At 53.6% G+C, this 26,557-nt stretch overlaps 13 protein-coding genes and 2 non-coding genes across 15 annotated transcripts; 8 read left to right on the top strand and 7 right to left on the bottom strand.

The window, feature by feature from the left end:
- Positions 1-131: 131 nt before the first annotated feature.
- Positions 132-785, top strand: UMAG_01333 (uncharacterized protein; the record flags this gene model as incomplete). The annotated part of the gene is made up of 1 exon (XM_011388937.1): positions 132-785. The coding sequence occupies one exon, from the start codon at positions 132-134 to the stop codon at positions 783-785; it is 654 nt and encodes a 217-aa protein (XP_011387239.1).
- A 612-nt stretch (positions 786-1,397) lies between these two features.
- On the top strand, positions 1,398-2,762 carry UMAG_01334 (uncharacterized protein; the record flags this gene model as incomplete). The annotated part of the gene is made up of 1 exon (XM_011388938.1): positions 1,398-2,762. The coding sequence occupies one exon, from the start codon at positions 1,398-1,400 to the stop codon at positions 2,760-2,762; it is 1,365 nt and encodes a 454-aa protein (XP_011387240.1).
- Positions 2,763-2,969: 207 nt separating this feature from the next.
- On the bottom strand, positions 2,970-4,325 carry UMAG_01335 (putative glutaryl-CoA dehydrogenase; the record flags this gene model as incomplete). Its single annotated transcript, XM_011388939.1, has 1 exon — positions 2,970-4,325. One exon carries the CDS (start codon positions 4,323-4,325, stop codon positions 2,970-2,972), a length of 1,356 nt encoding a protein of 451 aa, XP_011387241.1.
- Positions 4,326-5,497: 1,172 nt separating this feature from the next.
- On the bottom strand, positions 5,498-6,124 carry UMAG_12133 (uncharacterized protein; the record flags this gene model as incomplete). Its single annotated transcript, XM_011389198.1, has 1 exon — positions 5,498-6,124. One exon carries the CDS (start codon positions 6,122-6,124, stop codon positions 5,498-5,500), a length of 627 nt encoding a protein of 208 aa, XP_011387500.1.
- Positions 6,125-6,452: 328 nt separating this feature from the next.
- On the top strand, positions 6,453-8,048 carry UMAG_10241 (uncharacterized protein; the record flags this gene model as incomplete). The annotated part of the gene is made up of 1 exon (XM_011389024.1): positions 6,453-8,048. One exon carries the CDS (start codon positions 6,453-6,455, stop codon positions 8,046-8,048), a length of 1,596 nt encoding a protein of 531 aa, XP_011387326.1.
- A 224-nt stretch (positions 8,049-8,272) lies between these two features.
- Positions 8,273-8,378, bottom strand: UMAG_16023. Its single transcript has 2 exons — positions 8,341-8,378; positions 8,273-8,308 (listed from the first exon to the last, which is right to left on the bottom strand). It is a non-coding gene; the product is annotated as a tRNA-Tyr (tRNA).
- A 2,312-nt stretch (positions 8,379-10,690) lies between these two features.
- UMAG_10242 (uncharacterized protein) lies at positions 10,691-11,399 on the top strand (the record flags this gene model as incomplete). The annotated part of the gene is made up of 2 exons (XM_011389025.1): positions 10,691-11,134; positions 11,364-11,399. The coding sequence occupies 2 exons, from the start codon at positions 10,691-10,693 to the stop codon at positions 11,397-11,399; spliced, it is 480 nt and encodes a 159-aa protein (XP_011387327.1).
- An 820-nt stretch (positions 11,400-12,219) lies between these two features.
- On the bottom strand, positions 12,220-14,706 carry UMAG_01338 (uncharacterized protein; the record flags this gene model as incomplete). The annotated part of the gene is made up of 1 exon (XM_011388940.1): positions 12,220-14,706. One exon carries the CDS (start codon positions 14,704-14,706, stop codon positions 12,220-12,222), a length of 2,487 nt encoding a protein of 828 aa, XP_011387242.1.
- Positions 14,707-15,385: 679 nt separating this feature from the next.
- On the top strand, positions 15,386-16,819 carry UMAG_12134 (uncharacterized protein; the record flags this gene model as incomplete). The annotated part of the gene is made up of 1 exon (XM_011389199.1): positions 15,386-16,819. The coding sequence occupies one exon, from the start codon at positions 15,386-15,388 to the stop codon at positions 16,817-16,819; it is 1,434 nt and encodes a 477-aa protein (XP_011387501.1).
- Positions 16,820-17,038: 219 nt separating this feature from the next.
- On the top strand, positions 17,039-17,142 carry UMAG_16024. The gene is made up of 2 exons: positions 17,039-17,076; positions 17,103-17,142. It is a non-coding gene; the product is annotated as a tRNA-Leu (tRNA).
- A 353-nt stretch (positions 17,143-17,495) lies between these two features.
- Positions 17,496-17,960, bottom strand: UMAG_01340 (mitochondrial 54S ribosomal protein mL41; the record flags this gene model as incomplete). Its single annotated transcript, XM_011388941.1, has 1 exon — positions 17,496-17,960. The coding sequence occupies one exon, from the start codon at positions 17,958-17,960 to the stop codon at positions 17,496-17,498; it is 465 nt and encodes a 154-aa protein (XP_011387243.1).
- Positions 17,961-18,960: 1,000 nt separating this feature from the next.
- Positions 18,961-20,943, top strand: UMAG_01341 (putative ATP-binding cassette family ATPase; the record flags this gene model as incomplete). Its single annotated transcript, XM_011388942.1, has 2 exons — positions 18,961-18,998; positions 19,092-20,943. The coding sequence occupies 2 exons, from the start codon at positions 18,961-18,963 to the stop codon at positions 20,941-20,943; spliced, it is 1,890 nt and encodes a 629-aa protein (XP_011387244.1).
- Positions 20,944-21,337: 394 nt separating this feature from the next.
- On the bottom strand, positions 21,338-22,174 carry UMAG_12135 (uncharacterized protein; the record flags this gene model as incomplete). The annotated part of the gene is made up of 1 exon (XM_011389200.1): positions 21,338-22,174. One exon carries the CDS (start codon positions 22,172-22,174, stop codon positions 21,338-21,340), a length of 837 nt encoding a protein of 278 aa, XP_011387502.1.
- Positions 22,175-23,242: 1,068 nt separating this feature from the next.
- On the top strand, positions 23,243-24,745 carry UMAG_10243 (uncharacterized protein; the record flags this gene model as incomplete). The annotated part of the gene is made up of 1 exon (XM_011389026.1): positions 23,243-24,745. One exon carries the CDS (start codon positions 23,243-23,245, stop codon positions 24,743-24,745), a length of 1,503 nt encoding a protein of 500 aa, XP_011387328.1.
- Positions 24,746-24,857: 112 nt separating this feature from the next.
- UMAG_01344 (protein translocase subunit TIM50) lies at positions 24,858-26,339 on the bottom strand (the record flags this gene model as incomplete). Its single annotated transcript, XM_011388943.1, has 1 exon — positions 24,858-26,339. The coding sequence occupies one exon, from the start codon at positions 26,337-26,339 to the stop codon at positions 24,858-24,860; it is 1,482 nt and encodes a 493-aa protein (XP_011387245.1).
- Positions 26,340-26,557: the final 218 nt, after the last annotated feature.

Raw genomic sequence — 26,557 nt, forward strand, 5'->3', positions numbered from 1 at the left:
CGCACGGGCTGACACCATTCGTGACCGTCTTCTTCTCGTTGTTCTTGTCCTTTCATCGTTACTCACGCAAGCACCTAGCACTGACGAGGCATCTAAAGGCAGACAGCGCTTTCGAGCATCGCGCAGCCACGATGACAGAATCACCAGCGTCATCATCCCTACAAACGCGTCTCACCACCACTTTCCCACAAACCGCTTCGCTCTCCAGACAAGACCTTGAAGCGCTAGCATGTGACGATTACCCTGCATCCACATTGCAGCAGCAGCAGCAGCAGCAGCAGCAGCAGACCGAATCGATTACCCCCAACCAAGCCTACTTCGAAGCGTTCATTCACTCTCTCCCACAAACCCAATCGCTTTACCGTGCGCATGCCGATCTTCTCCGCACCAATGAGGCTAAAGCTTCGCGCAACTTGGAACGACAGGCCCCGCTTGAATCACTCCGCTCAGAGACGCAACAGCTGTTTGACCGCGCAAAGGCGTTAGAAGCCGAGTGGGCGACGAAGGAGCTTCAGCTCAACGAAGCACAGAAGAGGTTCAACCCTTCCGCACTGCACTTCCACCTGACTCAGTCAGCGAGCCAGCTGAACGATCGATCGGAACAGCTAGCAAATGCGTTTGTGGAAGGATTGCCCTATCCTCGGGACGACAGTGGTACGGCCGAGGAGGAGCTGGTGGACGAAGCGAGCTTTGTAAGGAGGTACAAGCAGCAGCGCTTGCTGTATCACAAGAGAAGATTTGTGGCGGATAGGTGGGCGAGGAATCAGGTGCATTGGACTGACTAGCGCTCGGGATCGAAATCTCTTCCTGTAACGACTGCAATCACGACATGGGCAGCTTGTCAATGGTCTGTGTGCAAGAGGTGCTGGTCGTAAGGCCTCCGTCCTAGCCAAATGCTCGAACGCTCCGTGTAGTATTGGAGCACCGAGGTGATGAGTCACCATGTCAAATGGTTCGCTACTTCATTTCGGACAGTTTTACGCTCTTGCCGATCGTTTCGGCATGCACACAGGAGCCGCAAGGTGGGCGTGAGGAAGAGCATGGACAACCACCCGATGCCTCCGTATGCCGACTATCTGCTGCGCCAATTATCAGATCAGCCCACCCCCATTTCCAGGGGTGGAGCAGTGTGATCAACCAGCAGGAAAACTTCCCGAGAAGGTCCTCACATAATAAGGCCGACGAGGTTCTCGCAAGAAAGCACGGCCTTTGTTCGGTAGAGCACGCCAGTTTTCAACTTCATATGGTCCGGGCAAATTCTCGCAATCGCTTAAGGCCTTGGTTCAGTATTTAGGGACCGGTGTTTCGGCTCGAAAGATTTGACCAAGGACACCTTGTGACTTGGATCTTATCACCCGCGGTCGCAATTCCTCAGCGATACATCTTCGATACCGACCATGAGGAGCACGTTGATCTCGCTGCTCGCTCTAGCTGTACTGTGCCTCTGTGCTCGGTCCTCGCCTCTACCGCTCGCCTCCTCCTACTCATCTGGCTATACGATCCCTCGCGCGTCTGGCCGCACACCCTTATCATCGACGCTCACATCTCTCGTTAAGCGTCGACCAGGCGGCGCAGAAGCTCTCGAGTCTAGCGCTGAGAATGTCGTCTCGGCCACCAAGAACAAGGACTGGAAACGACCTGTAGTCATCACCATCTCCGGAATCGGTCTGGCTATGACGGTCGGATGGAATTACATTGCCGCCAAATCGTTCGTTTCGAATCGGAAAAAATACTACAAGGAGAAAGCAAGACTCGAACAAGAGGCGAAGAAGCCACCGCCCAAAGTGGGCGATACTGTGTGTCTCGTCGAGACGTATTCGACGAATGATCAGGTCGACGCTAGGAAGCCGAGCCAGGTCAAGGCTCCGTGTTTTGCGTTGGGTGGTCAGCCGCCGCAGCAAGCGGAGATGGCGTCGCCAGGCGTTGATGCGCAGAACACTGCGCCGGCGAGTTCGAGTGCTGGTTTCTCTGGAGCCAGTGTTGATGGTGATGGCAGCGCACGCAGGGTTGCGAACAACGATGGCGGTGTGGTAGGTGGTCAGACATGGACAGGTCAGCAACAGCCGCAACCACCAATCGATCCTCGAGAGGTAGCAGCGGCTTATCGGTCGCACCAGCCGACCCCTGCATCTCAATCAGCCGCCACTACTACACCTGCTGCTGCCGCCGATTCGTACGACAACAATGCGGCCGCCGCCGCCGCCGCCGCTGCTGCTGCTGCTGCAGGTGGTAACATGGCCACCGGTGAACCGCTTCACAAGCGCGGCGCTCCCAGTGAACCAGGGATCAAAGCCATTGAAGAGATGGTCGAAGAAATAACACCGCGTACGCATTCGCCTCCTTCGGTGGGCTCGTCATCTTCCTCTGCCGCCTCGACCGATTCGCGCTTCCCATCTTTCCCATCGGAGAGAGAACACATCCCGCTTCTGCGACTCGAGCCCAAGTCGGGTGCGCGTCCGCGTCCGCGTCCCGGCTTCGCACTCGCGCGTGCCGAGCCTTCGATCGCGTTTGAAGACATGCACACCACCCCCCTCGCCACACACGACGCCCTGGAACAAGATGAGATAAAGCTCCATGCCAAGAACAACTTGGCAGCAAGGTGGCTAGCTCTCGCGAAAAACACCAGACAGGCGGGCGGTAAACTCTCGACCGAAGACATCACATTCGGTTTGACTGTGCTCAATACGGTCGGCAACATCCCTAGCTTGATCTTGACGTTGATCAACGCATATAGCTATGCCGGCAACCCGAAACTTCAATGATTGGGCTCATGGATGGTGGATGCTCGACTTTTTGTCGAGGCCCATTCAAGCTGAACCTGAAACACGCCGAACCTGAAACACGCCGTGACGACATTCACGATTTGTAACCACACTACCTGGTCTGCATACACGACTGGTATTCTCTAGGGTACGATGTGAGAGCGACGCGTTATCTGTTTGTCACAACTGTGCATGCTGGGATGTTGTCTAGTTAGCAAAAGCCTGTAAGCCAGTGATACCCTTACCGAGGATGAGGGTGTGAATACCGTAACTACCCTCATACGTGTTGACCGTCTGCAGATTTTGTACATGTCTGCCGGTGTGGTACTCGTCGCTGGTAGCATTACCACCAAAGATGTCGAGCAGACTCCTGCTCTGCTGGAGCGCCTTGTTGCAGTTGTTCCTCTTGGCGAGGCTGACCATTTCGGGGCTCCATGCGCCGGAATCCTTCATCCTGCCTAGTTGAAGACTGCACAATAGACCGAGCGCCGCTTCGGTGGATGCGTCGGCTAGCTTCTGTTGGATCAACTGGAATGCGGCGATGGGACGTCCGAATTGTGACCGGTCGAGGGCGTATTGTCGTGCTTCGGCAATGCACGCTTCGAGCGCGCCCATAGCTCCCCATGAGATACCGTAGCGAGCAGAATTGAGGCATTCAAAGGGAGAGCCGAGACCGGGACGTGCGTGCGGGAGGAGCGATTCGTCACGTTTCACCTTGACGTCTTGCATAAAGATGCTCCCTGTAACAGATGCACGCAGTTGGAGCTTGTTTTTGATCGCGGGTGCAGAGAGACCCTTGGTACCCTTTTCGACGATGAAACCTCGGATCTTGTTGTCCCACTTGCACTTGGCCCAGATAACAAACACATGCGCATGAGGAGAATTGCTGATCCACGTCTTGCTTCCATTCAAGACAATGTGACCATCGCCCGTATCGGTGGCTGTTGTTTCCATGCTGCTCGGGTCCGAGCCGTGGTTTGGTTCGGTCAGACCAAAGCAACCGACCAATTCACCTTTGGCGAGTCTGGGGAGGTACTTTTCCTTCTGTGCGTCGCTTCCAAATTGGTTGATAGGACCCATGACCAATGAACTCTGTACTGACATGATGGATCGATAACCCGAATCCACCCTCTCGACCTCTCTTGCAATGAGGCCGTACGAAACACTGTTCACGCCGGCGCAGCCGTACCCTTCGATGGTTGATCCGAGCAATCCGAGCTCTCCGAGTGAAGGCAGGATGGTCGGATCCCACGATTCGTTCCGGTACATCTCGGTGACTTTGGGCTTGAGCGTCTCCTGGCAGAAATCGTGCGCGGTCTGAGCGATGGCCTTTTCGTCTTCGGAAAGCTGCGTCTCGAACATCTGCATGGGATCTTGCCAGTCAAACTTGCTGAACTTGGTCATGTTGTACTGCTCGCGTGCTGTGTCTGGTGTTGTGCCGTATGGTCGGATGGGCACGCTTGAGGTGGCGGCGGTGAGAGCAACCGGAGTGGGTTTGCGCACTCCAGACGTGGCGACTGCACGTCGCAGTGCGGGGAGTGAGTTGCGAAGTGCGTTCGACATGATCGAGACGCTTATGAAAAGCTTGTGAGGTGAGTTAGGGAGAACCTTGTGAGCTGATGAGGTGGTATATGTATGCTGACCGTGTAACAAGGTCGGAAGACTTTGTCCACAGGATCAGCACAGGGTCTTGCAGCCAAAAGTACGGGGAAAAGCAGCCACACCCCATTCACCATTCGTGATTTGTCACTTGACGAGAAGCTCTGCGTTTCGCTGTAGCCCACGGTGGCGAATCGAATTTGCCGGTCAGTGCCCAATTCAGCAGCCGGACCTGTGATTCTGGTTCAATGCTCGTAAATTCACGATTCCAGCCCAAAAAAAAACGAATAATGTGAATCGTGAATCGTGAATCGTGAATCGTGAATCGTGAATCGTGAATCGTGAATCAGCCTGCCTCTTCTCATGTCTGCTTTGGCCACGCGACTCTCCTCTCGCATCGGAGACTTTCGCACGTCACGACCGAATCACGAATGTGAATGCCGCACTTCATTACCGCACCTTTGTGTCGACTCTCACATTTCACGATTACACCGCACATCTTGCTGCTAGTCTGCTGCTATCCTTGTTGCTGCTTCAGTCACCCGCCTATTACCTATAATGTGCAAAATGTGCTCGTTAGACCTCGAAGTCTTGTCGGTGAAGCCTTGATGCAACCGTGAGTGGCTAGGTGAGGCAGTGGCAAAGTTGTGAAGCAGTCGTGAGGGAAGCGTGAAGCGTGGTGCTGTTAGGTTTGCAGCCGAAAACATTCGTGATTAAGGTGTTAACGCCGCAAGCTTGCTAAATTTCGATTTGTTGTTTCGTTTCTTGACGGCCGATGCTGTCCGACCGCTGACCCTCCTAATCGAGAAATGATTTTGCTGTACTCACGACTCACGTCTCTTTTTCTCGCCCAAAAAAGATGGCGCGAAAAGCGTATCTAAAATCGACTCTACCCGATCGTGTGGCAGTTACGGCACCAGCGGTTGGATCGTCAAGCGCGGCTACGGCGCGAATCTCAAAGAGAACACACAACGTGCAAAGTATCACTCACCACTGTCACAGACTCGTGAATCGTGAATCACGATTGTGTTACTTGCAGCTTGTCAATAACCACGAATCACGAATTTACATGAAGCGAACCCAAGCTGAAGCTCTTCCCGATACGAGACTCTCGATACAAGACCTGGGATCGGGCGTCACTGGACTCCTGACATGCGGCTCTGCCCAGCCACCATACCACCACTGCAACCCCACTCGGCAGCAGCAACCCTTCCGAGCAGCCTGTATACGGGGATGGACCAAACACACACTACCAGTACGGCGCAGACCTGCAGGTTGGTCATCTCTCGCGTCGCTGGTGGCTCTGTGCTCGCCACGTCCCAGTCGAGTCTACCACCGGGCAGTCTATGCCGATGCAAAGTGTCGTATCGATGCGTCTGCCACGCGTGCTGGCTTAGCGTGTGGTATCGGACTAGCCAGATGTGTGACGTGAGGGGGAGAAGTACGAGAGAGGCGATGCTCGTGCAGAGGCCAAGGCTAGAGGAAGCGGCAGAGTAAGGCCAGAACGGATCTCGCAGTGCAGAATAGTGCAAGGATGCAGCGATTAAAGCTGGAAGCAGCGGGGTCAACGGTACATCGTCGAGAAAGACGACTAGACCTTCGACCACCACAATGACGCCCAAGGAGCGAAGGCCGATTCGACGAGCTTTAGAGGCGTGGAACTCGATGTACTGTGAGAGCGAAAGCAGACCGAGCGTCAGGCATGCTAGGAGGCCAGCTCCTGCCGCAACGACAAAGATTGCCGTGAGTAGGTTGAGCATCATGACGGCATGTCGAAGACGATCGTCGCTGCTCGTGTATAGCAGTAATCGTCAATGTCAAGCTGAGACCCAAGGTAGTGAGAGTGGAGGAGGAGTGCACGTTTCCCGTCTTCCGAGTTCCTGCTAACTTAGTCTTTTTTTTTTTTTTTTTTTTTTTTTTTTTTTTTTTCTTTTTTCCTCTCAACGCGGCGGTTGGCGGTCGAGCTGGAAATTTTGAGTCTTGAACCCTGTTCTTCCTCTGTGACTACAGGTCGTTCTTCACATCACAGCCTTGCACGTTTGTCGACGCATCGAGACGGTCGGTCTCACCGCCAATCACGCCAGGAACAGCATGCCTCAAGTAGCTGCCAGCTCATCCAACGTGGGTCCGTCCTCTGCTGCCGCATCATCGGCCAGCCATGTGCAAGAGGTAGCCAAGAGCGCATCGGACCCACCCAAGCACACTTCCTTCTCCTCGATTGGCATTTCACCGATGCTCATTCGCAGCCTGGCTTCACTTCAAATCAAGGTGCCTACGCCAATCCAATCGCTCACCATTCCATCTGTGCTCGAAGGCCGTGACCTTGTCGGTGGCGCCCAGACGGGTTCTGGCAAGACGCTCTGCTTTGCGCTACCAATCCTCAACAAGCTCATCAAAGATATGGTCGGTGGTTTCGCCGTAGTACTCACGCCAACGCGCGAGCTTGGAGTGCAACTGCACGAACAATTCGTTGCTGTCGGAGAAGGTGCGCGCATGGGTCTTCGGTGTGCACTTGTGCTCGGCGGCATGGACATGATGAAGCAAGCTTCTGAACTCGCCAACCTTCGACCACACGTCATTGTCGCCACTCCTGGTCGTCTTGTAGATCACCTGCGCAGTGGAGGTGGAGAAGAGTGGGGCCTCAGAAGGTGCAAGTTTCTGGTGCTCGATGAAGCAGATCGACTTTTGACAGACACGTTTAAGCCAGAGCTTGAGTACCTGTACTCTGTATTGCCAAGTGCAAAGACGCTCCAGACATTGCTTTTCACAGCGACGTTGACGGAGCAAGTGGTCGAATTTGCAAATGCCAAGAGACCCGAGGGAAAGCCGGCGCCGATGGTGTGCAAAATCGAAATGGACACAAAGACGCCCGAGACGTTGGAGCAGAGGTATGTATTTGTACCCTCACACGTCCGCGAGCCATACCTGTACCACATTCTGCGTCATCCGCCCATCAAGCCGAGCTCGGAACGCGTACGCAAGCTCAATGCGAAACATCAGGCGGATCGAGAACGGAAAGAGGAAAACCAACGGAAGAGCGGCAAACGACGTCGTACACACCACGCATCTGATTCCGACTTGGATCAAGATGATGACGCTGCGCTATTCCTACCGGCAACGATTATCTTCACCGCCCGATGCAAGACAGCCGCTACGCTGTCCGGAATGCTAGCCGAACTGGGTATCCCCAACGTCTCGCTTCATTCGCATCTGCGTCAATCGGAACGCTCCGAGAATCTGCAAACGTTTCGCGCACAGCGTGTGCCTGTGCTGATCGCCACCGACGTCGGTTCGCGAGGTCTCGACATTCCGGACGTCGAACTCGTCATCAATTGGGACCTTCCCTCGGCGTGGCAAGACTACGTCCATCGCGTCGGTCGTACCGCTCGTAACGGCAAACGTGGCTTCGCCATCTCGTTCATCACCGAACGCGACATCGACGTGATCCACTCGATCGAGGACAAGATCAACACCAAGTTGACACAGCTCGAAGGGCTGGAGGACGAAGACAAGATTCTAGAAAAGTTGAATGCCGTGGCTACTGCCAAGCGCGTCGCCACGATGGCGCTGCACGACTCTCAGTTTGGAGAGAGACAGCAGAGGAATCAGCACAAGCAACTGGCCAGACTCAAGGCCGAAAAGAGGGCTAGCAAGAAGGCCAAGAGTGCGGGCCATGATCAACAATAGACCACACAACCGACACCAACGGTCATCCACACACACTTACGCTCACCTATTCGCGGCTTTATTTGTAACTGTATCGTCATGGCATTGCATCATACCCACAACCAAAAATACTTTTGGTGTCGGCTTCAAACTCACTAGTGGGAAGCTTCACGAAAGCCTCCTCAATCACGAATCATGAATGTGCAAATGATGACGGATTCGAGGATGAAAAAAAAAAGAAAGCGTCCGGACAGCCGGAATCGAACCGGCGACCTATGGTGCTTTTCCGTTAATACCGGATTAGGGTTTCCAATTACAAACCATCGCTACTTCCAACTGAGCTATGTCCGGGTTTTAGATTGGCAAGGAGCAACAAGATTGCGTCTATAATATGTACTATTATTTCTGGTATAATCATCAAGCTGGATCTGTGTGAGTTGGTTGAGTCTTCAGTTCATCGTTGGCTGTGTTCTTCTCGCAAGCTCTGAGCATGGGTTCTGAAGGCTGTGGTACGAGCGGTTCATCATGAGTGGAAGAGACAGATTCACATTGGCATCGAGCAGATCAACGCGCAGGTTGCCAGGTGAGTATTTGATCGGCGACTGGCGGCGAATCGGGGCCAAGAACTCGCGGTAATCGTGAAAAATTTAAAAAAAATTAAAAATACCACGGGTTGCGCCTACCAAATTTCGATAGGCGATGCTATCATTCACGATTCAGGCACCTGCAAAAACAAGAAAAATCCAACGGAAGCACTCACGACTCATGACTGGACGACTGACAACTGACGACTCACAGTCTTCACGTGGACACAGCCCGACGGAGGTACACAGGACGATCAGAGAGACTTACGACTCATGACTCGCTCATTTGAACCCTTCTCCGGCTTCGCACAAATCACGAATTCATACGGTTGCCGAGGTCGAGTCATACATTCTCGAATCACGATCCACGATTGTCCTCGCATCAGGTATGACTCTCCCTTTTGCACCTTTCGCTCAACACTTCATCCGCGTCAACCGTCATAGCCACCACATGCGACACTGAGCGGGGCTCGACGAGATGTTGTGACAAGTGACAATGGTTTTGGCGACTCATACTTGACAGGCTGCATGTGGATCGTATTGAGACGTCTATATCCATTGGCATGACACTGCGCTCATGAGGCTATCCTGGCTCGAAGACTGCCATGACGACTGTCGCTGCTTTCCCGAGCAGCAACAACACGAACGAGCAAGTCCGATATGTCGGCGAAGCGTGGCTATGTCAATAAGGAGAGATGAAGAGCCGAGTGCAACAGCGTACAAAGCTCACACCATGCCCCGCTTGCGTGATCCGCGGGAATCACGAATGCAACTCAAGCTTTAAGAGAGGCGGTACAGCCTAGCAGTGCATTTTACGCTCGTGGCTCAGGCAGCTAGTGGTTAACCGCTTGCAAGCTACAGCAGGTTTCAATCAAAGCGTTCATATGATTCTGAGACCCTGAGCCTTGTGTCTATCAGTGTATTTGTCTTGTCTTTAGCTGGCGTGAGTTCTACAATCTATCGTGGAGCCCAGCGGGCAGAGACTGGTGGGATACCGCTCGTGCCTGACAAGTGGCTTGAATTGCCAGTCCCGCTCCCCGGATTTTATCTTAATGGTTTGCTTGGCATGCGCTCCCGCCCTGAGCAACAGCGTCACAGATGTGGATCAGCGTTCAGGCGCAATCGCGATCAGCGCTCAAATCAAGAGTCATAGCAAGGAAGCTGACACCTCACCATCCGTTTCTTACGATCATGCGCATCTGAATAGCACTACGTTGCAGATGTACCAGCCTGGTTTCCTGTGGAAACAGGAAGCGTAGTATATCGGCTGCGTACAACACTGACCATCACAGCCGGCAGTGCAAGTGTTGCAAGCGAGGAGCGACTCAGCCATAGAACAAAGCCGGTGCACATGACATGTCTTCTCGATCACGGTTGCGCAACATTCGACATTTGTGATTCGTGATTGACTCGACGGCTTCTCTCGGCTATCCAGACACGAGGCGGGCGTTGGATGTGTGTGACCTGAACTATCTCCGCGGTGTTTCGTGTTTCCTTCGGGACGCGTGTGGATTTTGTTTTTCGTTTGGCTGTGGAGAAGCATAGAATGACGTGACAGCTCTTGCCTTTGCCTCCTGGTTGATTCTGCGTGACTCGCTGCCAGCATGAAGAGCGATTGCTAATCGTGAATGGTGGTGACCCTTGAATCTCGTATTGAGACTCCGAACTGGCGTTGACCGTGACTCCTGATGCTGCCGTGCGTACCTCGCGATGATATTACAGTGCCTTGACACGCGTGTGTTGCGGATATCATGGACATGGCCTCGATATGTGTCGCGGAATGCTGTGCTTGTCCGCTGGCATGTCGTCCAGCATGACAGCAACGTATGCTGACGATGCTCAGTCAGTCCCAGGGGAGAAGATATAAGTACACACCTAATCATTGAGCACCATCGACGACTCTCCTCCTCTTCTCATCGCGCACACCAATTACTAGAATCACCAAACTCACAAAGCAAAAGACTTTCTCCACTGACAAAGCTGCTATCCAAAACAACCTCGATCACCACCAGTCAAACTCTCATGTACCCCTCTGTCTACACCACCACCACCACCAACGAACCCAGCAACCTGACCAAGATGCTCTCGCTCTTCCGCAAGTCCAAGTCCACCCAAGTGATGTCCAATGCCAACAATTCCGAGACCACTCTCGTCTCGACCAAGTCTAAGCGCCAGACCCGGCGCGAGACCGAGCCATACAAAGCCGAATTCAGCGGCATGGGTATGATGGGCGGAATGCCTGCTATGGGAACCCACATGTTTCTTGAGCCACCTTCCCCCACCGGCTCTAGCGCTGGCGACAGCAAAACGAGCATCAAAATGGTCCCCGCTCAGCCTTTCAAGTCCAAGCCCAAGGCCTCGTTCGCGTCTGAACGTGTGGAAACTCTACGGGGTATGTTTCAAGTTGCTTCTCCTCCGAGAAGAGGTGAAAAGTCCGCACAGGAACTGCTGGATGAGCTGTACACCAACTCTTCCGTTATGATCGGCGGCATTGTCGCGCCCCTGTCGATGAAGAAGAATAAGGTAGAGTGTTGATAAAAAAATCCTTCCCCTAAGCCCCTGGACCTCGACTCTTTTGCAAAGATCGAGCAAGAAGGATGTTTTCGTCGGCTACACTTTCCACTCTCTTCGCTCGCCCCACTCCGCTCGACTAAAAAGTGGTGTTTGTGGCTGGTTATAAAGCGAGACTTGATGTCTGACCGAACTGCTATGCGTTTCTCTTCTACCTCATCCATCAAAAATCAAAACACAGGACGAGAATCAGTCGATACCTTGGCGACGACCGTAGCAACCACGCCTCGCTCTGCCAACTCTGGCACATCGTATCAAAGGAAACTGCTGAAACAGCACAAGGCGTTCTTTAACAACGCTTTCAGCAACACTTGATCGAGAGATCGTACTTGAAGATCTTTTGAAGTATGCATTTATGATGGTCTCTTTCCTGCCACGTGTTCCACCTCGTTGTGGGCGAAAAAGAGAGAAGGTGAGAGGGGGCAGGATGGCGGTAGGTCAGGCTGACACGACGTGGTCTTGTTCAGCGAGAATTCTGGCGCAATGTCTCTGAGAGAGCTGCATGCAGTCGCCACCCGTCGGCGCTTGATCAGGCCTTCCAGCTCGAGTCTTGGCACTCCACTAGGCTTGCATAGTCCATTCGCGCCTCTTCGCACCGCCGGTCCGCTCCGTAGGTCCCATTTTCGAGACCGCACCACAGTCGCCCAGGCCGTCGCATTTGTTCGCGCCACCGGTCTAGTCAGCAGATCATTCTAGATTCGCTGGCCTTGCAAAGACGCTCACGATCCTTCCGCTGCTTGCACGAACACTTTCATGAATGTACGCATTCACCCAGTCAAGCAGGTCCAATTCCAGCCTCCAGCCTTTGGAGTTCAAACACCTGCTGATTTTCTTCTTTAACGAAACCTGGACAGGTCTTGTTGCTTCGATTCCCCTCGTACCAAGCGTTCGATCTTGATGGTGCTTCTATCTATCCTCATCTTGACTAGTAAGACTGAGTTCCTTGCGTTTGCTCAATTTGATTGTCTCTGGCCCCAAAAGCTCTCGGTCGTGCTGTGCTTTCGTGTGTATGCTGTGATGAACGTATTGAGCACAAGTTATACAAATGCAGACACTTTGCCGTTGCAGGCTTGGCGTTCTTCAACATCACGCATCACGACATCGTCCAACTTCTCATGTGGATGGGGTGTGGGAGAAACGGTCCTAGTCGGGTCTTCTGGCGAAGCCGCGCGCGACCAAGACCGCTGTTGAGCCGCATCTTCGAGGCGAGCATGCGGCGGTAGATGAACGTGCGTGGAAGATGTCCGAGCAGCATCGCCGTCATACACTGCCGCGGGCGGTGGAACCGACATACCGCCCACACTGCCAGTATTAGCATCCGACCTAGCCGCCGCGGCGTTTGCTTGCTCATCCACATCCATGTGCTCTGCCTCAGCGGTGATGGTCTGATCCGCGTCGTCGTCGTCCTGTACACGTGCAGGAGCCGGACTAGCCGTGGCATTCCTAGCGAGCGCAGCAGCGTGCCTCCTCTTGGCGGCCGCATACCTCTCCTTTGCAGCGTTGTTGCGTCTCGCTTTTTCCTCTGCTAGCTTATCCGCCATGGCCTGCGCTTTGACTTCGTCTTGCAAATCGTACGCCCACATCTCGTGCAGGTGCTCTTCGAATCGCGCTGATAGAGGTTTCCATCTCCTGAATGCCTCAGTGGACGCCTCCGGCTTGATCTGCATCGAGTCTGAGCTCGAAGAGTCGACCTTTTCCAGTGCTGCCTCAATGTCGTCTGGTGGTGGAAAGCGGAACCCGTTCTCGCCAGTGACGAGTTTGGCCCTCGCTCCACCGTAGCTGGAAACGAAGGCAAAGTAGCCAAGTTCGCCATCGTCAAAGATGTTTTCGCGCGGCTTGACGTTGATGACTGGCTCTGTAGGGTCACCCTTCTTGGCTGTGTCTTGCTTGCTTGAGCGTGAAGACAAGGAGGTGGATTTGTGAGCTGCCGGTTTGAGACCCGAGAAACCCCTGACACGGAGCGGACGAAAATCGAAGAGATCTCGGAAAGCGATGCCCTGTGGCTCACCATTGACAAAAAAGCCGATCTTGGATCCAAGCATCTTGGGGATTGGTCGGAGCGATGGTGGTGTGGGTCCTGAGGGCTTTTCCTTGCTACCGGGATTTTTGCGGTTCTTGACTTTGGCGGAGCCTCCGCCACCACCGGAAAGGACGCCACTACCGGCTGACGGCACACTTGCGCCATTACCAATCATAGAACCGGCAATTCCGGTAGCGCCGTCGGCCGCAGCAGTGGAAGAAAGAGCTGTGTTTTGCGGCTCAAAGATGCCGGTTCCATCGATGCCCTTGAGCGCATCTTCAATGCTGTTGCCCTTTCGACTGCGTTCCATGAGCTGCTCCATTTCTCTTGTGCGTGGATATTCAAGGCTTTCAAAGTAGAGCTGGCCCTTGTAACGGATGGCGATTCGTTCGCGCTTAATATTGGCAGGGTCGTTGTCGTCTTTGGGCGTTGTTTCTTCTGGAAGTTTGATGTACATTCCAACGACGTCACCTGCTTTGAAAGGCTTACCGTAAGGTAGAGGTCGCGACAGAGTCACCTTGTCTCCAGCCTTGTCCGTCAAGCCGTACGAATAGCCATCAAAGCCTACAGGCGCGTTCAAAGGAGCTTCTCTTCTGCCCCACCCGAGACGAACATGCGGGCCATCCTTCATGGGTGCTGGAAGCGAACCTGGAGCACCAACTCCAACCGTCAGATGCTCGGGAGGGAGAATCTCAATTTCGGCATACCACTCGCCTTGACGAACGCCAATGTTGGTTCGTGCGCTGCGGAAACCTTTGTCAGTAGAGACAATGTCAGCATCAGCCGAAATCTTGGTGAAGGGGGAGCGGTCGGACCAGCACCAGTGTACGCTTGCTGGACGGGTTACGAGCGTTTTAAAGAGCGTCTTGGGGAGATGCTGACTGGCGGGACCGGCGGCTGTGTATCGCCAGCCATTGCGATTAACTGCAAAATTGACAGTATGGAAGAGAGTTGCCGAGCCCACGGTGGGAGCAAGGTGAGGCGAAGCGGCAAAATCCTCGGCATCGTTCTTGCGGAGTGCCGGGCCGCGATAGCCTTCCGGCAAGGAGTGATGCGATTGATTCGACGAGGTAGGTGTGGAGGAGGTGCCATCGGGCGTTGAACAGCCATCGTCCGAGGTAGGACTAGATCTGCCCGACGTAGGTACCGAGGGGGTTCTCGAGCTGGAGGGTGTCGGTCCGCGCCCCAGAAGGTGTGGAGCCGTACGGGCGATGTAAACTTTCTGTGCGTCCGAGGTGGACTGCGGTACTGGCGTTGAAGATGCAGAGCGATAAGGATGCGGGGGTGACGAGGGTGGCAAGGAAGAGGACGAGGGTGGCGGGGAGGAAGTGGTGCCGACAAGAGCATGAGAAACGGCACCAGACTGTATCAAATCTTGGTACTTTCTCTTGTTGGTCGGCGTCGCTGCATCTGTGGTGTAACTGTCAGCGTTTGGACTGAGGACAGCGCCATGATCGACTGACGGCGGTGCCGACTGCAGTGGCAACTGACTGTCTATGTCCATGACATGAGCGGTGCTGCAGTTGAGATACGCAGTGGAAAGCCTAGTTGCAAAGAGCCTATGCAGAGGAGATGGAGGTCAGGAGAGAGTATGCGTGTTGTGCTGAGAAGCTGCTTCTCTTGTTGAGCGAAATCACAGAATGAGAGAGACCCTGAACAAGTAAGTTAAGTCACGAGTATTCGTGATTCGTGATTCGTGATTCGTGATTCGTGATTCGTGATTCGTGATTCGTGATTCGTGATTCATGATTTCACGATTGACGATTATTAAAAAGTCAATTTCCAAGCACTCACGACTGCTCCCCACGGCTCCCACGTGACAGTCGTGAGTTGGTCTCTGCCTCTCCACAACCTCGGAACTGGTCCGCGTCGCGCGTCGTGGTTTAAATTCACGATTGTTCCTATTAGTCACGAGTAATTGCACACTGCGCACCGTGAGTGGTGTGTAGCGTGTAATTGAGTGAGTGTGCATCAACCACTCGTGACTCACGACTGACGTGTGAGTTGAGTTGAAAAAGCATGTTTTGTGTGTGACAAGAACAACAAACCACTCCAAGACTCGTGACTCTTTCCGGTCGCTGTTGTCACTTGATCGACTCTATCAGTCTCTATTCATCATCACCACCATAGACACACTGACGATTTGAACAATTGTCTTTGGAGGCTTGGTATCAATCGTAGCTATGGACTCCTCACGTCTTCCACCCGAGACCCCGCGCAGACAGCTGCTCAAGCGCATCCACAGGAGGAGCTCCATCCTCCCCTCGATCCTCCCCTCGATGGACCCTGCATCTCACACGGCAACTTCCTCTTCTACAAGCTCGACTCGTTCGACATCACGACGCACATCGCTCATTCCTGACAACACGTCTCCACTTCTAGGCACTACTGCATTGGAAAAGCACGACGAGGCGGACGAAGACTATGAGCGGACCGACCAACACCATGTCAAGTCCGAGGCTGAACGGTTCGACGACCAACCAGACTCAACAAGTGTCAATCGAGATGAGCAGGAATTCCATGACGATGAGAATGGCGAGGAGGCTGCATGGGCTCAGGTGGATGAACTGATGGACACGCTTCAGCTTCGGAACCAACGCATCCTCGAGCTAGAAAAGAGTGTTTCGCAGCTCCAGCGTGACCTGCAAGTCGAGAAAGACCGCACAAGATCATCCAAGGCCAAGGGCAGCTCCGCCAATACTGAAGAAAAGGGGCTCACGAGAGCAGCTGCAGTCAAGCTCGAGCGCGAGTTCCTATCGCAAGAAATGATCCTCAAAGGCTTGCAACGCGACAACGAGGATAAGACGCTCGAGGTCGAGGCGCTTCGGCGCAAAGTTAAGATCATGTCCGACTTTCTCGCGCGACAGTACGGTGCTGACGATTGGGAGGCTGTCGTCTCTGCTTCGTCCGGTCTTGCCTCTGTCTCCGCCGGAGCGAAAGAGTCACTATCAACAGCGAGTCCAGACAAGGAAAGCCTCAGTGCAGTGGCCCGTGTGCTCAACGCTGCGAACGCTGGTAGTCCGCGTGCAGCCAACAGGGGCAAGTTCACACCAGTGCTCGGCTGCGATGTCGGTATGAATCCCTTTCTACCCTCTGCTTCGAGTCCTACCAAAGGTCCCGGTGCCAGCAACAACGACGATATGGTCATCCCCACCCTTGCTAGGCTACAAACACCAACATCCAGCCCCAGCAAGCTGTTCATCTCGTCATTTGCAGCACCTGCATCATCTCACGCAGCTGCAGAAGCAAAAGCAGAAGCAAATACAGATGCAGACACAGATGCAGACACAGATGCAGACGTATCGGTCGACCAAGCTGCTGCTGCGCATTCCGAGCAAGCGTCGATGCCAACGCACAACACTCTGGATCGCAGAACTGATACCAAGGGCGCTCTGCCAGCGGGCGTGGATGCCAACGTGCTGCTCGCGTCGATCGAAAGCGTCCGTCTACTCATCCAAGGCTTTGAAAGGAAGAATGCGATGCGCAGAGCCGAGCTCGAGTCGACCATCGATAAAGCTATCGAAGCAGAGCGCAGAGCGGAGCACCTTCAAGCGCATGCGTCGGCTGTGTCTGCCCTTGCACCGTCGTCGTTCGAGCCAAATTCGATCACTACCTAAGATACATAGCCTACCATACTTTTATTCTTAGCACTCGCTACCACGCACGCCTCACCTGTCCCTGAAACCCTGTCAGTCATCTTTCGCAATCCATGATACCCTCTGCCGTGTCGAGCAATCATGATGACTTGACTGAGATGTTGCATCTAGGCTGTACTGAAAACAAACCAAAAAAGAAAGAAATATAATGCAGTACCAAATCTGGAAAACACATCTAAGGGCAAGATGGCCGAGTGGTCTAAGGCGTAGCATTAAGGAAGATATTCTGAGTATTCAGAAAAACCTGCTATCTTCGGGCGTGGGTTCGAATCCCACTCTTGTCACAAATCTCTTTTTTGTATCTTCGCTATGGTACATTTCCAACTTCGACAATGGTCAGAAAGATTATTTTTTTCTGCTGAAGTTTGTCGTGAAAGCAAGGAGGAAGGGTCGAGAGGAACCACCAAAAGGCCAGATTGGAAATCGCAAAGTATATGCTCAAAAAAGGTGAGTTGAGATGCTTTTTCGGAAGTGAAGTACAAATACAAGATGGCTAAAATGCAAAATAGTGCCTAGAAGAGTGAAGTGGATGGTGGACGAATCAAGAGGACAGCCGTGCGTATGGTGATGGGTAGACAGTGCGTTCTAAGTTGATGTCAGTGAGGTGGTCGAGTCGAAGAAAGAGAAAAGAACGACGTTAGCTGCGAGACGACTGGGCCAACCTCTTGTCATGCTCATGCTGTTCCAAGATTTTTCGTTTTTGGAGCATGTCGCCGATGACAGACCGGTAATAGGTACCGTCGAAACCGTTTGCGTCCATCCTTGGATACTCGGGCAGCCCGAACTTGCGCTTCCTCGAGACGCCACCATCGCTGGGTGCACCTGCAAATACGTATGGACGCAATTTGGTCTCGGCCAAACCAGGTGGGACAACGTAATTGGGCACCCTAGCTTCATCAATCCGATGGGTTTTGAGGTGCCAGTATCGTTCTTTGCCGTTGGTATCGTACAGCTGATTGCCTCGTGGATCGGCAGTAGCGATACGTTTGCGACGCATGATGTTGCCGGTACGTGTGCCCTTGTAGAAATCACGGTTGGCCTTCTTCGAGTTGAGCGGCAATCGGCTCGCTTTTGAGAGGGCGACCTGCGTTGGCTTGAACATTTTACTCGGTTGTGTACTGAGGGTGTGCTCAGTGAAGGCAACTTGCGAGTCAAGGCTGAGTGAGGAATTGAATTGTGCGACGCTGACAGGTTGCGATGGTTGTCAAGAGCATGGTGAGAACAAGGTCACATCCAACACAGCACGAAAAAGGGCATGTCGATTCGTGATTCGTGATTCGTGATTCGTGATTCGGAATTCAAAACCGGCTCCGACGATTCGTAATTCAGAATAGAAATGTTAGGCCGATCTCATCTTTCGTCGGTGACTTTGTCACACCCGATGCTGCCGAGGGGTGAATCGTGAATGAATCGTGATTCATCAATCGCATCGGTGAAATCGGACCATATGCTCTGTGCTAGTCGACGAGGACGAGATGCGTGTGGCTCAGGCGAAGAAAAATCACGAATGAGAAATTTTCAATTTTCAGAGGGACACAAATCGTGAATCGTGAATTGTGCATCCAAATTTTTTTCGGTGTGGCTCTGGTAACAGAGCAGAGCAACAGCCACGACCAATTCACGATTCAAATCCAGTTGGATTATTGTACGCTCAAACCACAAAAGCGACCGATTCGTGGTTCGAAAAAAGGGCGCAGCAGCAGACGGCGATTTCAGCAGCCACGCAAAGTGACATTGCCAAACACAGAGACAAGATTGGGTAGCAGCCTCCGCCACAGTCGTAAGTCTAGCACGCACTTACCTGGGCGTGATCATCGGCACACACTTGTCGTCTTGCCTCACCACCACCACATACTCTCGAAACTGCAGCTGCGACCTTTTCGTCCCGTACTGCTCTTTGATTCCTTTCCCACCCCGGCCCCCTTCCTTTCGTCGACCAGCTCAACGGACAAGCTGGCTTGCCGATCAAAGGTCTCTCCCCCGAGGTTTTTTCTCTCTCTTTTGTTTCGAGACGTGAATCGTATCGTTGTACCGCCTTCACGTATTACATCCCCCACGAACAACTCGCACTCGTTCCAGTAGGCATTCGCTGATCTGCAAATATGCCTCCCGTCTCTGCTTCCAAGGCCAAGCGTCAGGCGTAAGTACCAGACCTGTTTTGCATTGGCGTCCACCTCGGTTGTGGTTGTTGACCCCGTGCACATCTTTTTCTTTCGCTTACTCGCTCAAACAGTGAAAAGGCTGCCAAGGCCGCCGCCAAGGGCGAAAAGTCGTCCAAGTCGTCGTCCAAGTCTGGCACCACCAACGGCACCTCAGAGACGCCGATGACCAATCTCTCAACCAACACGTCGGTCGAGGAGCTCAACATGAAGAAGCTCGCCATCGCCACCGAGCGAAACGCTTCCGGTGTGATCACCTCGGACAAGCAGAGCCGTGACATTCACATTGACAACTTCACCATGTCGTTCCACGGTCGTCTGCTCATTGACACTGCTACCATCAACCTCAACTATGGCCAGCGTTACGGCCTGCTCGGTGACAACGGTTCGGGCAAGACTACCTTCCTGGCGGCTCTCGCTGCTCGTGATGTCGAGATCCCAGAGCACATTGACATTCACATTGTCTCTGGTGAGGCTGAGCCTTCGGATGTGAACGCGGTCGACTACATTGTGCAATCGGCCAAGGACAAGGTGGCCAAGCTCGAAAAGGAGATCGAGGACCTCTCGGTCGCTGACGAGATCGACGAGGTCACACTCGAAATGAAGTACGAGGAACTCGAGGAGCTTGACCCCTCCACTTTTGAGACCAAGGCTGGTATGATCCTGCACGGTCTCGGATTCTCGCCCGAGATGATGAAGAAGCCCACCAAGGACATGTCTGGTGGTTGGAGGATGCGTGTGACGCTTGCCAAGGCGCTCTTTATCAAGCCACACCTGTTGCTGCTCGACGAGCCGACGAACCACTTGGACTTGGAAGCCGTTGTCTGGCTGGAAGCGTATCTGTCCACGTATAACCACATTCTCGTGCTCACCTCGCACTCGGCCGATTTCATGGACTCGGTATGCACCAACATCCTTGACCTGACGCCGCAGAAAAAATTCTTGACGTACGGTGGTAACTACTCGACCTACGTGCGAACCAAGGAGGAGAACGAGACGAACCAGATGAAGGCATATGCCAAGCAGCAGGAGGAGATTGCGCACATCAAAAAGTTCATCGCTTCGGCCGGTACGTATGCCAACTTGGTCAAGCAGGCCAAGTCAAAGCAGAAGATCATCGACAAGATGGAGGCAGCAGGTCTGATTGAGCCCGTATGGATGCCCAAGCCGCTGCGCTTCAACTTTGAAGATGTTCGCAAGATGCCTCCTCCGATCATTGCGTTTAGCGATGTCGCGTTTTCGTACAGCGGCAAGAAGGAGGACTACCTGTACCAGGACCTCAGCTTTGGTATTGACATGGACTCGAGAGTGGCGATTGTCGGACAGAACGGTACGGGCAAGTCGACGCTGTTGAACCTGATCACCGGTGCGCTGAACCCGGTGGAAGGTACGGTGCAGAGGCATGCAGGATTGAAGCTGGGCAAGTACTCGCAGCACTCGGCTGACCAGTTGCCGTACGACAAGTCGCCGCTCGAGTACATGGAGTCCAAGTACAAGGACAAGTTCCCGGACAAGGAGCTCCAGTTCTGGCGAGGACAGTTGGGCCGATTCGGTCTTTCGGGAGCGCATCAGACTTCGCCTATCCGAACACTCTCGGATGGTCTGCGTAACCGTGTAGTGTTTTCGCAACTTGCCATGGAGCAGCCGCACATTTTGCTGCTGGATGAGCCGACCAACCATTTGGACATGGGCTCCATCGATGCGCTCGCTCAGGCGATCAAGGAATTCGAAGGCGGTGTCGTGATTGTCTCGCACGACTTTAGGCTGATCAGTCAGGTCGCTGAGGACCTGTGGGAGGTCAAGGACAGGAAGATTGTCAACCTCTCCAAGATGGACGTCTCGATCCAGGACTACAAGAAGAAGCTGGCCAAGAACTCGGCAGAGGCCATCGAGAGGGCTAAGCTCTTTGCTAAGGGTAAGGCGTGAGCCGAATAGTTGTTCGCACATCACTTGCCTCTGTTGCGCTACTGGATCCTGTGCTACTAGCCTTGCTTTGATTCCGTCTGTCTCTCAAATCTATCACGTATTTTGTGTGTTTTTCTTTCGGCGTTGCACTTTGGTGATGCGCCTGCCAAAGATGGATGCATTGCTGTTGCGCCATCGAAGGATATGTGTGGCGAATGACTGCGATCGTATAGCGGGTGCGCATGCGAGTCGATTCTATGTGAGACTCAATGAGGGAGGAGCGCTTCGTGCTTGTTGCCAGATGCATGGGCATGTTCAGTGCGAGAGTGGTACATTTTTACGAGTCGTCGGGCACGAGTGTAGGGGCAGTCAAGTGGGAATTGGGATACGCATACATGTGTCACTAGAGGAGGGGTTATCTCTGACCGATGCATTCAGGGCCGAGGATGCCCATGTCGACCCACTTTTCGATCAAGTCGCATACGCCCGGATATGGGGCAGTAGCAGGAGCACTGGCAGAGACACCAGTCTGTCCGGCAGCTGCTGCGGACCACCTGAAGTCCCTATAATCAAACAGCCGATTCTCGCTGCCGAATGCGATGAAATGTGCAAACAAACTGTTGAAATGCCCCTCGCAGCACAAATGAACCAGATAGCTGAACTGAGCATGGTAGATGTGCGCAAATACGCGCAGAAGCTGTTTGTAAATGTGCTTGCACGTCGTCAGAAATGTCGGTGGAAAATCTCGACTTGCTTTGGTAGGAAACGTAGCTTCGTCAGACAGCAACCCGCCCACCCAGGTCATCACGTAGTCAATGTACTGCGGTGCGGGCAATTTCACCTGTTTGCGATTCTGATCAATCCACGTGTAATCCAGACCTGGACCGGCCGACATGGTAGGATTGGCAGCGACAGTGCAAAACTCGGTGAGTACGCCGTAGAACTGATTGAGGTTGTTGAAAAAATCAAACAGGTTGACGCCGATCCATTCTTTGGGATCGACGTATTTGGGGACCGACGAGATCGTTTTCAGCGATCCTTTGACTAGCGATGCGCCAACGAATGGTTGGCACAGATAGAGAGGGTTGCCATTTGAGCCCAAACCGAGCGACGAGGACGAAGGAGAGGTGGGCGAGCGTGGATAGTTGGAGAGAGACGAGGGATCGAACGTGGGCATGTTGGGATGCGTAGGTGACTTTTTGGGGCGTGAATTGCGGCCCATGGAGCGACCGATGGAGTTGAAGAACGACATGATGGCCGATCAACGATTGACAGAGTGAGAACGAGTTGTCTACAAACTGATCGAGGTCGAGGTCACAGCGTGTCGATACCTTTGGCGCTTCCAAGGAGAAGCGAGGCGAGAAGTTCAAAGGCGTAGCTTGAGCAGTCGTGAGTTGACAAGATGTGGCAGGTGTCGCTGGGTGGTTGCGTGTGCGGAGAGGTGCCCGTAGATTCAACTTGCGCGCGAACGATGTGTGAACTATTGAGAAGAAGCTAGCTAATGCAGTGTTGGATGTTCTTGATGATTGCGAGTCGACGACAAGGAAAGCGGAGATAGGAGCCGAGGCTCTTGGTCGTCATGGACGAGCGAGCGAGCGGTAAAGGCGTCCGTGAGAATAGGTACGAGTGTCTGTCGAGAGTGTGAGTGTTGGTTCCATTTCAGTGGGCGCGCGTGTAGGTGGGTGTGTTGCGCTGTGCTGTGCTGTGCTGCGTTGCGTTGCGTTGCGTTGCGTTGCGTTGCGTTGTGGTGCGCTGGCTGTGTGCAGTACAGTGAAATAACGGTGTGGTTGTGGGTGTACTTGATCGGGCACAATGGTGACTATTTGAGCCCGATGTGATTCATCCAACTTAATGAACCGAATTTGGACGCGTAAGAAGCGCTTAGAATTCTGATTGTATTCGTGATTCACGATTGATAGTATACAGTAGCTCTTGATACTAAGTTATTCGTGAATAATTGCGTGGTTGTGTAGAGGCATCGGTGCTAACTTTAAATAGGTTATTATTATAAAATCGTGAATCACGAATGTCGCTCAAAGATCCGAGTATGCAACTCGCTTCTCTCCACATGGCAAAAGCCACGACAGTCACGAGTGCGAGCCGCGCAATCAGCAATCGCGAATCTGGATTCTCAAATCTTGAATGCCAACAACACTCACAGACTCGTGACTCAAACACTTGGAACGTAAGCCTTGTCGCTCGACTCAGCCGCTTCGATCTTCTCTGCCATTCACGATTTCTACATAAACGGCGCACCCAAATCCACGTCTGCAATCTTGGCCGTGTCTTTCTATGCTATCCAGCCTTTTCTCGGCACACCATGATCACCGTCATCACCGAAGACGATCGTACCTTTGCCATCGATGTGGACGCTAGCATCGAGATAGAAAACCTCAGGGCGCTCTTGGAGGTCGACTCAAACATTCCAGCAGATCAACAGCAGCTCTTACACGGTGGCAGGCCGCTCGACGATGCAAAGGCTACACTTGCTAGCTGTGGAGTACAAAACGATGATTTGCTCCTCCTCCGAGATCGCCGCGCGTCTTTGTCTACCTCTGCCCATGCCGGATCCTCCTCCACCTCGCCCGGTGTCACAGCTGCGTCTGCGTCTGCGTCTGCGTCTGCATCTGCGTCTGCATCTGCATCTGCATCTGCGCCTGCACTGGCTTCGGAAGAACAAGCAGCTGAACAACTGCGCCAGCAGATTCTCTCGGATTCAGCAGCGCTCTCGATGCTTCGCACCAACAATCCGCAACTAGCCGACGCTGCCGTCAATTCAGCTAGTCGTTTCCTGGAGCTGCTTCGTGCACAGCGCGATGCCATGAAACACTCTGGTACAGCCGAAGCAGGTCTCGACGATATTGTTGACGAGTTCGACATCGAAGCTCAAAGGCGGATTGAGGAAAACATTCGTCAACAGCGCGTCATGGAGAATCTGGAACACGCTATGGAATACTCGCCCGAATCGTTTGGTCGCGTCACGATGCTTTACGTGGACTGCAAAGTGAATGGCACTCACGTCAAGGCGTTTGTGGATTCGGGCGCTCAGGCGACCATCATGTCGCCCGAATGTGCAGAAAAGTGCGGAATCATGCGGCTGCTCGATACGCGCTTCGCGGGCATTGCGCGCGGCGTGGGCACAGCCAAAATCCTCGGCCGGGTGCATTCGGCACAGCTGCAGCTCGGCACACGCCTCTTTCTGCCATGTAGCTTGACCATCATGGAGAACAAGGGCGTAGACATGCTGTTTGGCTTGGACATGCTCAAGAGGTACCAGGCGACAATCGATCTGAGCAACAACGCGCTCGTCATCAATGGCGAGCACATCCGATTCTTGGACGAACACGAGTTGCCCACCAAGGCCAACCAAGAGTACGAGCCGGACCAACACGGAAACCTCGTACCGGTCAATCCACACCCAGCGCCGTCAGCGTCCACTTCGACATTGGGTGCAGCGAGCGCCAATGCGAATGCTGCTGCCGCTGCCGCTGCAGCGTCAGCGTCCAAGGTTCCGGCGGCTGGACAGTCGATTGGTGCCAGCACAGGTACAAGCACACAAGCTGACGCACAGCATTTCGACTCGCATGGCTGGAGCTTCTCGCATCCGCACTCTCAGTCTGTGCAGCCTACCAGCTCCTCGACCAGTCGTTCAGAAGCAGCGCCCAGCGTAACAAGGCCGAGTGCAGCTTCAGCGTCCAAGTGGCCAGCCGAGTCGATCAGAGCCTTGACCGACTTGGGAGCTACATCGCGCCACGCTGCGTCGCTGTTAGATGCTGCACAGGGAAACATAGAGGTAGCTGCCAGTTTGCTCTTTCAGCAGTAATTCTAGTAGGCGCGCTTACATCGAGAATGTACATTCTGCCAAAGTGTAGTGGTGGAGGTGTGGAAATGCAGCGTGCAGAGGTAGAGTACAAGTTGAGAAGCATGTGCGCGGCTTACTGAGCTGGGGTCTCCGGCTGCTGAGGCTTAAGGCCGCCGGTGAAGAAGCCCCAGGTGTTGATCTTCATTTCGCGGATCTGGCGATCCTGTTCGTCCTTGGCCTGTTTTCTGATGGCGTCGCCATTTTCGTTCCAGTATTTTTGCTCTTCGAGGTACGCCTGTAGATAGCGTTCGCGTTCTAGGTCGTACAGGGTTTTGTCTGCAGGGAGGCCAGCGGACGCGCTTCGGGAGACACGACCAAAGACACTGCCGAATTTGCCCATACGCTCAAGTCTGGCCTTGTTGTCGGCGAGTTCGCGCTCGCGAATCGCAGCGGTACGACGCGCATGTTCGGTAGGAATGTGCGTACCCGTGTATGCCTTGATCGTGTTGCGTACATCGTCGATGTTGTAAATGCCGATGGCTTCGAAGAACGGAATCAAGCCAATCAGCTCGCGATCCTCGCGTTCGCCCTTCCACGGCTTGACGAGAATTCCATTTTCTGGATGCAGGTGGAACGAATCCGGGTTGGTATCTACGACAACCACCTTGGACAGATCGCGGTTGAGGTGGTTGAGATCCTTGACGAGTTTGCCATCCACAGTGCGACACGACTCGCGGAAGAGTGTATAGGTGATAAACCTGCGATCCGGATCGAGCTTTTCAATAATCGGACCAGCAGTGAAGAAGGGCTGCGTGGTGAAAAGCACGATTTCGTAAAATTGAGAGAGGTAGCCCAGGAAGTGATCCAATCCAGGACGCTTGGCTGTACGCCAACCGTGCTCCCTCGACCATTCCGAGTGCACCAACAAATCGTCGATATCAATCACCATCGTAAACGGTCGAGAGTAAGGAAACGGCAAAGGGTCCGGCAGCAGCTGCTCGAACAGAGGCTTGTTGTAGTCGTCGTACATTGCATTCAGACGCAGTTTGATACGACCGACAAACGTTTGCGCATCCGCCGAGTCGGCAAATCGCTCCGCTTCGGCCGAACTCTCCCATGGCCGACCGAGCTTGTAAGCCGACAGACCGGCACCGATGAGCACAAAGCCGGTGAGGATCCGGACGGTGTTCTGACGACGTCGCTCGATCGACGACATGCTGCGTGCACCCGTCTTGGCTTTGGCGCGCGTGCTGCCCTTGCCCGCATCGGAGCGCGAAGCGGCTTCCTCTGCTTCGATCAGTTGCGACGCGAGCGGTGTGGCAGAAGTGTCAATGTCGAAGAGCGACGAGCCTTTTCGTGCAAGTTCAGGCTCGGCTGGCGGTTGTGGTTGCGGTTGCGATTGCGCATCGTCGGTCGACTCGGCTTTGGCTGGTTTGGACGATGCTGGTGACCCCGACGGCGAGGGCGGCGGCGGCTTGGAAGAGGATGATGGTGTAGCAAGGAATCGCACGGATAGAGGTGTAGCGATGACGCTGGGCATGATCTGAGCACGAGAAGCGACTGAAGTGCGTGCGACGGCGCGCAGCGCTTGGCTCGTGGCCAGGTTAAACACCATGTTATGCAGCGTTGTGGGCGCGTGAGCTCGGTGGATGAGTGTTTTGAAATAGAAGAGCTCTTCTCGCCTCCAAGGGATGCCAGTAAATGTGGGACTGGTTGTGCGAGACGATGATGAGCGTGAAGAAAGGCAAAGTGGAGAGCAGAGAATCACGAATCACACACGACTGAATCACGAATATGGGAAGGAAATCGAGGACGAATCTGTCAATCACGAAC

The sequence above is a fragment of the Mycosarcoma maydis genome, chromosome 2, assembly GCF_000328475.2.
Source record: "Mycosarcoma maydis chromosome 2, whole genome shotgun sequence".
Lineage (NCBI taxonomy): Eukaryota > Fungi > Basidiomycota > Ustilaginomycetes > Ustilaginales > Mycosarcoma > Mycosarcoma maydis.